This window comes from Mandrillus leucophaeus, unplaced genomic scaffold (genome assembly GCF_000951045.1).
Source record: "Mandrillus leucophaeus isolate KB7577 unplaced genomic scaffold, Mleu.le_1.0 Scaffold117, whole genome shotgun sequence".
Taxonomy (NCBI): Eukaryota; Metazoa; Chordata; class Mammalia; order Primates; family Cercopithecidae; genus Mandrillus; species Mandrillus leucophaeus.
This window is the reverse complement of record NW_012099987.1, coordinates 2,916,656-2,928,689: the sequence shown is the minus strand read 5'-3', so window position 1 is coordinate 2,928,689 and position 12,034 is coordinate 2,916,656. Positions and strand designations below refer to the sequence as shown.

At 52.7% G+C, this 12,034-nt stretch overlaps 3 protein-coding genes across 6 annotated transcripts in view; all 3 read right to left on the bottom strand.

Moving 5' to 3' along the window:
* The window catches only part of HOGA1 (4-hydroxy-2-oxoglutarate aldolase 1), a 34,666-nt gene extending 27,304 nt beyond the window's left edge, over positions 1–7,362 (bottom strand). For all 3 annotated transcript variants that reach the window (XM_012000507.1, XM_012000516.1, XM_012000498.1), the window contains exon 1: positions 6,793–7,362. In XM_012000507.1, coding sequence (XP_011855897.1) covers positions 6,793–7,003 — 211 coding nt within the window. In that variant the 5' untranslated portion in view covers positions 7,004–7,362. The remainder of the gene's footprint in view (positions 1–6,792) is intronic.
* Positions 804–2,491, bottom strand: LOC105554166 (chromosome unknown open reading frame, human C10orf62). Its single transcript, XM_012000484.1, has one exon. It carries the CDS (start codon positions 1,838–1,840, stop codon positions 1,169–1,171), a length of 672 nt encoding a protein of 223 aa, XP_011855874.1. The 5' UTR covers positions 1,841–2,491; the 3' UTR covers positions 804–1,168.
* Positions 7,363–7,809: 447 nt separating the features above from the next.
* The window catches only part of ANKRD2 (ankyrin repeat domain 2 (stretch responsive muscle)), an 11,748-nt gene continuing 7,523 nt past the window's right edge, over positions 7,810–12,034 (bottom strand). The window contains exons 5-9 of one of the 2 annotated variants that reach the window (XM_012000462.1): positions 11,058–11,156; positions 10,593–10,691; positions 9,281–9,379; positions 8,993–9,091; positions 7,810–8,115 (exon numbers count right to left, since the gene is read on the bottom strand). In XM_012000462.1, the coding sequence (XP_011855852.1) occupies positions 7,966–8,115; positions 8,993–9,091; positions 9,281–9,379; positions 10,593–10,691; positions 11,058–11,156 (546 nt within the window). In that variant the 3' untranslated portion in view covers positions 7,810–7,965. The remainder of the gene's footprint in view (positions 8,116–8,992; positions 9,092–9,280; positions 9,380–10,592; positions 10,692–11,057; positions 11,157–12,034) is intronic. The other variant, XM_012000470.1, reaches the window with a different exon arrangement.

Below are 12,034 nucleotides of genomic sequence, written 5' to 3'. Positions count from 1 at the left end.
GGTCCCAGCTACTTGGGAAGCTGAGGTGGGAGGATCGTTTGAACCCAGGAGGCAAAGGTTGCAGTGAGCCGTGATCACGCCACTGCACTCTAGCCTAGGCGGCAGGAGTGAAACTCTGTCTCAAAATAAATATATATATATAACAAGAAAAAAAGGGAAAAGAAAAAAGAAAAGAAAACCAAGATGATCAGGATAAATAGCTAATGCACGCAGGGCTTAATACCTTAGGTGACATGTTGATAGGTGCAGCAAACCACCATGGCACATGTTTACCTATGTAACAAACCTGAACGTCCTGCCCATGTATCCTGGAACTTTAAATTAAATTAAATTAAAAACAAACAAACAAGAAGACAGTGTTGTGCCCACTCAGTAGCTGTAGACCTAGGTGGTGGGGAGGTACTAACGTGGATCCCAAGGGGCCCCAGCAGGCAGGTGGGGCCTGGGAGAGAACTGCCTTGTAGGATGCCACATGACTTGAGAACAAAGATAGCACCAAGAGGACAGGGGCCCTCATTCCCATCTGGCTTAGTTAGCCTCCTCTGAAAGCCTGTTTCTCCTCCAAGCCCAATATCTGGCTGCTCCCCCATCCCCTGGCAACATCAGGTTGGTGGTGTTGGGGCGTCTGGAGGTGCCCCTTTTCCAGAACCTGAGACCAGGGTAGCCGTTTCATGGAGCTTTAAATCAGGCCCAGTGAAAAGGCCCCAGGCCGGGGCCCACACTCAGAGGACTGCTGGAGAAGGAGCCACCTCCCTCTGTCCCTGCCAGACCTTAGGCTGCCCACAGAGCCCCTGGAGTCAGAGTGAAGGCACGCAAAGCTTTATTGGCTCCGTTCCAGGCAATGACATCAGTGTGGGGCTCTTGCCTGCTCCCATCTGTCTTCGCTTGGTGGGTCTTCAGGGGCCTCAGGGTCTGTCTCACCTGCGCTGTGTCCTCCCAGCTCTCCCTCCAACAGGGGCCATCTTCTGTGGCAGACCCCACTCATGGAGTTGAAAGGGCCCATGATCCCTGTGGGGAGCCTAAGAAAGTAGGGATGTGGACGCAGCATCTCACCCTGGGCTGCATAGATGGCCCCATAGGAGAGAAAACAGACGTGTGTGTGAGCCAGCCTTGCTGGGGGCAGGGGTGTCTCCATCCATGGTTAGATGGCTTCCAAGCAGTCATAGATCTAGTGTCTGCGGTTGGGCAGACTGTGGCTCTGGTGGCTTGGGTGGCCGTGGTGACTGTGGTGACTGTGGCCATAGAAAGCGTGTGTGTGGTTGGCACCAGCTATGGTGTTTTCCCGCTGGGTGAGGAAATTCTTTTGCAGCTTCATCTCCACTTCCTCAAGGGCCCTCAGCTCCTCCTGGTTGATGTCCTTGGACTCCAGGTGACCTGAGTGCTGGTAAGCTGTGGCCCGCTGCAGCATGGAGTGAGCCAGGTGCCGCCCCTGGGTGTCAATCTCCTTGGTGCAGGCAGCCACAGCGGCCCACGTGGCCTCATCAGTGGATGGGGCTTTTCCAGACTCCTGGTGGATCTCTTGGATCACTGGCGGCCCGGGTGCCTTCTGCCTGCTGGTGAAGGATTCCCGGTGCAGAGCGGAGCCCACTTCTCCGTGCCTCGTGGTGAAGGTCTCCATGTGAATTGTGGTGCTGGCCTCTCCACTCCCACTCTCAGTCTGGGTAGCATTGCCATTGGTGCTGGCATTGTTGTTGCGGGCCAGCTTCTCTTCGGAAAGGCGGCTAAAGTGAGATTTGATCCAGCTTTCATTCTTTGCTTTATGGGATTCTGGTGACTTGTCCTTGTCTGGTGGACACTCAGAGGTTGCCTTTCTTCTCCTCTTTTTCTGAACCCACAGCATGAGACCTCCACCTCCTAGCAAAAGGGCAGTCCCCAGCACCACCTTGCATGATGGCTGCTGGATGAGCTCCAAGAAGGTCTCCAGGACCCTACACCAGGCAGGCAGAGCTAAGAGCACGCTGGGTGATCTCTGGTGGTATGGTTCATGCTTGAAAGGGCAGGCTCCCCAAGGATGTCTGACAGGCAGGCCCCCTGCTGCACCCTCCCTAGGTGCCCCCTACCACCTCAACAATGGACCCCATTGTGAGGAAGGCAGTTGGGGGTAGGGTGGGGACAGTGGGGTGGGGAGAGGCTGCAGCATCCCTCATGTCTAGCCTGGCATGCATTGCCTGAGGCCTGGGTCCTGTCTCCTACCCTGACAGCTGTCCCCAGGCTCAGTGAAAGGGCCGCTTCTCCGATTCTGTCCTTCTGCCTTCTGCTTGGAACCCATTCTACAACTTAGGCCTTTGTATCTTCTAGTCTTTGGTTTCTCTCTCTCCTGATCTGGTGGCCCCCGGGGGCAAAGGATGCTGGGTCAGGCTGGCCATGGCAGAAGGACCCCCTTGACTGGGCTGATATCCATTCCTAGCCATCTGAGACCAGAGAACCCTCTATCCAGGGCCCATGTCTGCTGCCAGCCTGGCATATTCCATCCTCATTTGAGCCCCTCACCTCACTATAGGGCAGAGTTCAGAGGGAAAAGAACCCAGGAAGAAGCTCATTCTGGAATAACTAACATGAAGTCACAATGGGCTGAGGGCGGGGAGGCAAGCAGTGGGCTGAGAAGGCAGAGTGGACAGGACAGGAGACTTCATTGGGTCTAGATTCCGGACGGTGGCTGCTACCTCTTGCCTTAGTGATGCACCTACAAACCCGGAATTTGTCCCCCCATAAATAGGCATGGTTCAGGTCGTGAGCAGGTGGGCTTGCTGGCAAGGCTTTCCATAGATGCAGACAACGAAAAGCCTAATTAATCTCCAAGGCCTCTCAGCGTATAGACAGGCCTGGGCCACTGTATTTTTTTTTTCCCCTCGAAAGCATCTAGCTCTTTAAAAAAAATAAGAAATGCCAAAATGGGGTTGTAAAAATTGTGATGCTTTAAGCAAAATATTTTCTTTAACAGAGTAGTGGTTTTAATATATACAAAATATTATATCATTGCAAGAAAGCATGGTCGACTTTACATATGGAAGGAATAGGACACAAGCATTTTATGGAGAACCTCATCTTCCCAGTCCTGCTGCACTAGTCCTGTGGTTGGCCACTAACCTCATTTGGAAATAACAATTCAAAGTCCATCTTTGAGGGTGTTTATGGGTGTGAGTTCAGGGCCATAGAGCCCTTCTGTAATGACCCCCTCCTCTAGACTACGGTCATAACTTTTATTTAAAAAGAATACTCTTGGCCGGTGCGGTGGGTCATGCCTGTAATCCCAGCACTTTGGGAGGCCGAAGCAGACGATCACAAGGTCAGGAGATCGAGACCATCCTGGCTACCATGGTGAAATCCCGTCTCTACTAAAAATAAAAAATAAAATAAAATAAAAAATTAGCCGGGTGTGGTGGCAGGAGCCTGTAGTCCCAGCTACTCAGGAGGCTGAGGCAGGAAAATGGCATGAACCTGGAAGGCAGAGCTTGCAGTGAGCCAAGATCATGCCACTGCACTCCAGCCTGGGAGACAGAGCAAGACTCCTTCACAAAAAAAGAAGAAGAAAAAAAAGAATACTCTTTATTCAAATATCAGTACGAATTAGCAATGCTAAAAAGATTTTTTAAAAAGAGCTACACAGGGCCGGGCATGGTGGCTCACGCCTGTAATCCCAGCACTTGGGGAGGCAGAGGCAGGCAGATCACTTGAGCTCAGGAATTTGAGACCAGCCTGGGCAACACGGCAAAATCCCCTCTCTACTAAAAATACAAAAAATTAGCCGGGCATGGTGGTATGCACCTTTGGTCCCAGCTACTTGGGAGGTTGAGGTGGGCAGATTGCTTTAGTGCCAGGAGGCAGAGGTTGCAGTGAGCTGAGATTGTGCCACTGCATTCCAGCCTGGGTGACAGACTGAGACCCCATCCTAAAAATAAATAAATAAGTAAATAAGAGGCCCAGCACGGTGGCTCATGCCTGTAATCCCAGCACTTTGGGAGGCTGAGGCTGGCAGATCGTGAGGTCAGGAGTTCGAGACCAGGCTGGCCAACCTGGTGAAACCCCATCTCTACTAAAAATACAAAAATTAACCAGGCGTGGTGGCAGGCACCTGTAATCCCAGCTACTCAGGAGGCTGAGGCAGGAGAATCGCTTGAACCTGGGAGGTGGAAGTTGCGGTGAGCCGAATTGTGCCACTGCACTCCAGCCTGAACAACAGAGCGAGACTCTGTCTCAAAAAAAAAAAACGAGAGCTACAGAGTTTCAGGGAGTGCTTTCCAGAAGAATCTCTAACTCTTCACTGATTCATCCAGGGCAGCTTCCCACCTCCTATTTATTTATTTTAATAGAGACAGGGTCTCATTATGTTGGCCAGGCTGGTCTCCAACTCCTGGTCTCAGGAGATCCTCCTGCCTTGGCCTCCCAAAGTGCTGGGCTTACAGGAGTGAGCCACTGAGCCTGGACCCCGTCTCCTCTTTAGAGGACCTTTAACGGCTGCAGGAGGCCCTTACAATGTGACATATTCCCTCCTCGGCCTGAGTGTTGGGCTGCAAAGTCTACCTCAGGGGCCAGGACAGGGCAAGAGAAATACAGATGTCAGAGTGAAAGTTGTTTGCGTCTTCCTTCCTGGGCATTTTGGCTGTGCCCCAGAAGCAGGGAAGGGACCCTCTATCTCTGACAGTGTTCTCTGTGACAGTGCCTTGGGAGGATTATATTGACCCTGTGGCTAAGAGCCTGAAGGCTCAGTTCCTATTCTAAAATGAGGAAACTGGATTTGAAAGGTTAAGTGGTTTCCCCAAGGTCTCTGTTAACTGGCAGAAGTGGCAGGATTCTTGCCCAGGTCCTCTGACTCCAGATGCTGGGCCCTTCCTACCACACCCTGCTGGCTCTCTGGTGTGTGGGTGAGTGATCAGATGGGGGCTAGAGCCAGCATAGGTTGCAAGGGAGACAGACAAGTGGGTATGTGCGGCCCACGGCCTGCCAAATCCACAGAAGCCTGTGCTCCTGGGCACCCCACGCCCTCTGCAGGAGTGGGTGGGTAGCACGGAAGGGAGGGTCCAGAGAAGAGTCTGGGGGTCTCTGTGGATTCTCTGGGTGGCAGGCAAGCACCAGATGCAAAGTCCACCCTCCCCACCCTGAACTAGAGCGTCCTTGAACCTTGAAGCTGAAGTAAGGTCTTCCACTTAGAGGCTCAAAATGCGTCTCACTTCAAGAGAACCAGGACTTCACCAAACCTCCAGGCCCCACAAGCCAAGCACCAGCAGAAACTTAGAGTTGTGTCCCTGCTCAATGTGGGCCTCCATAGGGCATTCATTGTCCCCAAGGAAGGGGCACATTCCCTCAGTACTGAGCTATGAATGATCAACGTGTCCATCATGCTAAGGGTCACAGTCACAAAGCAGCTTTGCCACAATGCCAATCACACTGTCATTTTAATCGTTATTACCGTTGGAATCAGTACCTTCCAATGCATATTACTTTGTAATTTATAGCATGCTTGCAGTTGCATTCTCTCAGATTTTTTTGTTCAACCATCCCACAATATGAGCATTAGCACTCCCATGTGTCCCATAGGGACAGCAATCATCCCACACTAAGTCAGTGCCAGAGCTGTGATTATTTTTTTTTTTAGATGGAGTCTCGCTCTGTCACCCAGGCTGGAGTGCAGTGGTGTGATCTTGGCTCACTGCAACCTCCGCCTCCCGGGTTCAAGTGATTCTCCTGCTTCAGCCTCCCAAGTAGCTGGGATTACAGGCGCCCACCACCATGCCCAGCTAATTTTTGTATTTTTAGTAGAGACGGGGTTTCACTATGTTGGCCAGGCTGGTCTCAAACTCCTGACCTCGTGATCCGCCCACCTCTGCCTCCCATAGTGTTGGGATTACAGGCATTCACCCAGAGCTGTGATTTGAAACCAGAGTCCACGGTCTACATGATACTGCCTCAATAGGAGCCACACCATTCCCAAAGCTGACCAGACACTCTGTTGAAATAGTGTGGCCTAGCAGCTCCAAAGGGTTTATAATGAGAGTCAGTGAGGGAGTAAAACGGAGCGTGGGCCATGCAGTCAGACGAGGTGCAAATCTCAGCTCAGCTATGTGTTCGCCGAATGACCCTGGGCAGTGACCATGTTACTCTGAGGCCCGGACTCCCATCTGTGGGATGGTCCTATAGAGAGCACTACCTCAGAGGATTGTGCGGTACGGAATGGAGATGGGCGGAGCAGGGCAAGCAGGATTTGCCATTTTCTTCTACCTTCATTTATTGTGCCTGGGACTCTGTTACATGTTGAGTGTCGCAAATATCATCTGGTCCCTAACCTCAGAGTGGGGGAGACCCATGCGTAAAGAGAGACGGGATCGCAGAGCCACAACCGGGAGAACTAATTCTGGCAAGGAGGCTTTGTCCAGAAGACAACGTACAAACAAACTTTAGAGGGAACTGGGACTGTGGCTGGGCTGCCACGTGACCCCAGCCACATGCCCTCACATCTGCACTGAGTGACAAGGTTGACAAGGACTTTCACACCCATTTGCCAGTCCAACCCCAGAATCACTCTGGGAGCTACAAAGGCACTTTAACAGTTTACAGCTCGGTAAACTGAAGCAGGTGAGGTTTAGCTTAAGTTTACAGGCCAGCAAGGAGCTTCCTGCCTGTCTCCTGACTCCAGACCAGTCTCCCCTGTTCCTCTCCAATAATAAAATGACCCACGGAGTACCAGACTATCCCTGGACAGCTTGACAGAGCCTGTGTACCCTCCCTTGGTCTCTGGTTAAAGAGAATAGGGCCACTCACATCTCCCCAACTCCCACAGAGGACAGCCCCGCTTACCTCGGAAGGGGAAGGTGCCCAGTTTGTGCAGATTCTCCTCCAGTTTCCCATAGTCCACCTCTGCAGTGGCAGTGAAGGGGGTGGTCACAGGGGGGTAGATGCCCGCAATGTCCACCTTCTTCCCCTCCCCTGAGGCCCAGCCCCTCACATTCCTGGACAAGCTCCTGCTTAGCCCCTGCCTCACAGAGGACCAGACTTGGGGACCCAGCATCTCTGCAGGAGGCCTGAGGCACAATTGGTCTATGTCCCAGAGTGAGACTTAGTTTGAACTCTTTCTAACCCCCTATTAATGATCAATGTGTCTAGTTAAAAATTTGCGGCCTCCCTGACTTGTGGCCACTGGGGCAGGCCTGAGCTGGGTGTCCCCAGGGTCAGGAGCAAGGCCTATAGGCCTCGGGGCCCTCTTCCTTCTGGGTAGCAGCTGGAGAAATGCCACAACCCAGTGTCCCTCTGGCCAGATGTAGGACTGGTTTCTGGGATCCCAATACTAAAGGGTATCTCCAGCAGGATCTGGGCCCTCCTCCCACAATTCCCAGCCCCAAAGCCAGAAGCCTAGCCAGGTTTCCACGGGCAGTTGTGAGGTTGGTGGAGCTGATTGGCTGAGCAGGCCCTGCCCTGTGGGAGGCGTGGCAAGGCTGGGCAAGAAGCTGCCTGTGGCAGGCTGTCCCTCCCCTGCCCTGCTCCCTTGCCAGGCTCCTCCTGCCAAGGCAGCCACGTGACAAGCCTGTGCTAGCCACAGACAGCCCCACAGGACAGCAGTCACCAGGAAGGGGGCCCAGGATGAGTGTATTACCAAGTCAATCCATGCAAGGGCCAAGCCTGGCCCTAGAGACATGGGAAGGGGCAGGAAAAGTTGCGTGGCAGGGAAGAAAGGAAAAGAGACCACAGTAAAGCAGCTGCGGGGCTGGCTTAGAGGGCCAACCAGCTCCCAGTTTTCCTCCTCCCCAAGCCAACATTTGCCCCCAGCCTTCCTTCATTCCCAGAGATTTCAGACACAAATGGAAATGAACATCGCAATTAGCAAAAACAGCTTTTTTATTGTGGTAGTTTGTGGGTGCTCCTGTATCACGCAGAAAAAAGGCTGGGCCCTCAGTTAGCTCTGAGAGTCATTCTTAGGACCCTCTGGCTGCACACAGAGAGGGGCTGGGTAGCTGGCTGTGCTGGGGCACAAATTCACTGGGCTGGCACGGGCTGAGGGGTCTCCCGCCCACTCTCATCAGGCCCCTCCAGTCCGTTATGCTCAGCCCCCGGCTCAGGATGCTCCAGGGCGTGCCGGGTATCAGTCTGCCACAGCTGCACCAGGTCCGTGGGGGTCTTTCCTGCCTGGGGTGGCGGGGCGGGGCGGGGCGGGGGCAAGAGAAAATCTGTTCACTCTCCTGAAGGCTTTCACAGAAGGTACCCTCATCGACACCACCAGTGCTTCTCAAATGGGGGCAACTGGCTACGTGTGAAGATACTTTTCGTTGTCACACTAGGGGACAGGGTACTACTGGCATCTAGTGGACAGAGGCCAAGAATGCTGCTTAAACATCCTACAACACATAGGACAGTCCCCTACGACAATCACCCAGCCTGACATGTCAATCATGCTGAGGGTGAAAAACCCTCATTTATACCTGCTCCAGATTTTCCTGCTTTTCTCATTATCCCCTTAGCCTTTCTTGAGCCCGAGGGACTCTCCCGTGCCCTCCTTTTGTGAATACTCTGGGCCCCAAAGAAGAACTTGGACTAAGTGTTCCCTAGTCCAAGGTGTTCCCTGGGCACCTTCCTCTTCCAAGGACTTCCTGCCTAGATCCTAAGAAAACTCAAAGACCACAGGAACTGACATGGAGTGCTAGGAACTGTCATGCCAGCCAGTGCTCGTTCCCTTCCAGCTCTGGCCGTTCATGATTCTGGCCTCCTTGGGCCTGTACGTGAGGACCACCTCTGGCCTAACTGGGGGTCTTTGGGAAGTCCTCTTGCTGCCCCTCCTGCTGTCTCTCTGCACTTGCACTCTGGCCATAGACACACACAGAGAATGGGGCGGGCAGTTGGAATGGTGCTCTGGAAGAAGACAGCTTTATGTACTATGGTGCTGACTAGAGCCAGTGATACATGTCCTGAGGCGGGGGCTGCCCCAGCAGCCTGGACGGCCCCTGCACTGCCCCTGCACTGTGTGAGTGCTCACGCCAATGACTGAATCAGCGGGGAATGAGCTTACCAGGTTCTTGGTCATCATGTCAGCCCCATGCAGGAGCAGCAGTTTGATGATTTTGTAGCGGTTGAGCCTCACAGCATCATGCAGGGCAGTATCCCCTTCCTAGAGTCAGAGTGGCACTCAGCATGGCCCTTGTGGGCAGTGGGAGGGGCAAGGGTGATGGGAGGTGAACTAGAGACCCTGCTCAGGGCCAAGTCCCGAAGGCCCCAGGAGGAAGGACATCACCTGTAGGGGCCCGAAGGCTGCCCACACACTCATGGTGGGGTGAGCAGCGGACAGGCTAGCACTCACTCTGTCTCTGGCATTGATGTCCAGGCCCAGGGATAGAAAGTGCTCCACGATCTCCACGTGCCCTGTCCGGACTGCCACGTGCAGCGGGGTACTCAGCAGCTGGGTGGGAAGAATCAGGAACTGCTGGTTGACAGGGTCTGAACTATGGTACCCCTGGAGAGGGGGCGCTGTCCTAACTCCAGCTTAATCCCTCTTCCAAGTCCTAGTGCCAAGGCCTGAGCCCTGGAGGGGCAGAGAATGGTACAATTTCCTACCATCCTATCCAATGGCCTAACTCTAAAGACTTAAACGCCACTTCCTCTAGGAATCCTTCTATGATTCTCCTCTCACCCAGCTGCTCACTCTTCTACCCTCCTTTTTTTTTTTTTTTTAGATGGAGTCTTGCTCTGTTGCCCAGGCTGGAGTGCAGTGGCGCCATCTTGGCTCACTGCAAGCTCCACCTCCTGGGTTCACACCATTCTCCTGCCTTGGCCTCCCAAGTAGCTGGGACTACAGGCGCCCGCCACCACGCCCGGCTAGTTGTTTTTTTTTTTTGTATTTTTAGTAGAGATGGGATTCTACTGTGTTAGCCAGGATGGTCTCGATCTCCTGACCTCGTGATCTGCCTGCCTTGGCCTCCCAAAGTGCTGGGATTACAGGCGTGAGCCACCATGCCTGGCCCTACCCTTCTTTTAATAATCATAATAGATGTCATTTATTGAGAGATGACTATGTAATGGACCTAGCAAAAGCTTACAAGACATTTGCCTTATGTTGAACAAATAATTCATTTACATATGTTTTCCCACCTAATCGACACAAGAACTCTGCAAGACATTTTACAGATGAGGAACAGAAGCTCAGAGGCTGTCACTTGTTCAAGGTTCTACATGAAAGAATGAATGAATAGAAGGATGGTGCATAAATAAATGAATGAATGAGGGGATAAATAAATGGAGGAATGGATGGATGAATAGACGGATGGATGAATAGATAGGTAGATAGAAGGATAATGGCAGAGAACATGAACAAATCATGCATCTTTTGAGTGGTCCTAAAGCCCCCAAGACAGTGAGTCTCTTGTTCTCCCTTCTTGTCTGCTCTTCCTGCTCCTGTCCTCAGATGGTGGTTCCTCAAGGGCCTGTGTGGATGGCAGGGACCAATTCGTGGGCTGGGAGGCCCAGTAGGACACTGTTTTAGCTTTCCTGCTCTGCAGCCAGAAACCAGACTAGCTCACTACCTTCCTGCCCCCTGGGCTTTCCTGCCCTCGGACCCCTGCCTTCCTCCCCATAGCCACCCCAGTATCTGTTGCGTCTGAGCATTGTTGCCTCACCTTGTCCCTCACATTGGTGTCTGCTCCTCGGCTTTGCAGAAGTTTCACCACCTCTAAGTGGCCCCCGCGGCAGGCCCAATGCATGGCTGTGCAGTCCAGCTAGAAGGAAACGATGGGGTCTAACAACAGAGCTGCAGGGAAGAAAGCATCTAGGGGGAATGGACTCCAGCCAGAAGGGCAGAGGCGTATCTAGGAGAAAGGTACAGGGAGCAGGCCTGGGCATGGGCAATGGGCCAAGTGGAACAGAAGAACACTCAGGGCCCATCTGGTCCAAGCCAGACTCACAGAGGATGCTTAGGGAGGAGAAGGGGCTAACTCAAAGTCACATAAGCCACCGAGGTGGAGTCTGGCCCCTGAGCAACCTGTTTATGCTTCAGGTTGGCACAGGTGTCAGGGAGAGGGTTTCTGTCTGTCAGTGCTGGACACACCTCCTGTCTCCCACTGAATACCTGCCCTCTCACTCACCCGATCCTGGAAGTCCACAGTGGCTCCACTAGTTAGAAGCTTCTCCAGGATTTCCACATGGCCTTCCAGGGAGGATCGGTGCAGTGCTGTCCGACGGAACTGTCCCCAGAGAGGCTGTCAGGGCCTGGCCTCTGGCTCCAGGCCTGAGCCCATCTCCCACCCAAGCTGAGGCCCAGGCCTCCCCCACAGCTTGCTTCTCACCCCTGTGCTTGGCCCCCAGGTTTTCTGTGTTCTGCCAGCTCCCTTATGCTCTATCCAGACCAGCCTGGGAGCCCTGTGCCCCGGGGAACCCGGCCTTCTCACTGCCTGCCAAGCACATCACGCCATGTCTCTACACAGGCGGTTTCCTCTGCCAAGCATGACTGTTCTGCCCTCACTTCCTGGGAGTGCTTGATGAAATCTGCTATTCCTTCAAGATGCAGCTCAAATGCCATCATTTCCTTGAAACCTCTAGGCCAGGGCTTCCCTAGGGCCCAGATAACCCTTAACTGTGAGAGTGTGTTTGAGGGCAAGTCAAGTCTTGCTGGACTCTCCAAGTGCCTAGCACAATGAGCCAGAATGAACAGGTGACACTGATCACTGATTCCAAGAAAAAATAAACTTTTCCCCTTCTCCTTTCTGCCTTGGACTTTTGAAACGCTCAAGCCACAATATCTTTCCATATTCTCATGATCCGGTTACAGGCCACCGTGAGTATCTTTCCATATTCGAATGATCTGGTTACACGTCAGTCTCCCCAAGGAACCAACCCCAGTCTGTTTTATTTATTTATTTATTTTTATTTTTATTTTTGTATTCTGGCACCTAGCATGGCGCTCAGAAATAGGAGGTACTTGGACAGACTGAAAGGATTAAGACTTTGGAGTCTAAAAAACAGAAAGGACATGTGGTCCAAGTCTACAATAATGCAGACCAAAGGTGGAAAACCACTAATGTGCCAAATTCCAGGATATGACAGCAAGAAAGCACCCCAGAAG

Coding starts and splice junctions, on each gene's coding strand:
- LOC105554166 (XM_012000484.1), bottom strand. CDS start 1,840: ATGCTGTGGGTTCAGAAAAAGAGGAGAAGAAAGGCAACCTCTGAGTGT.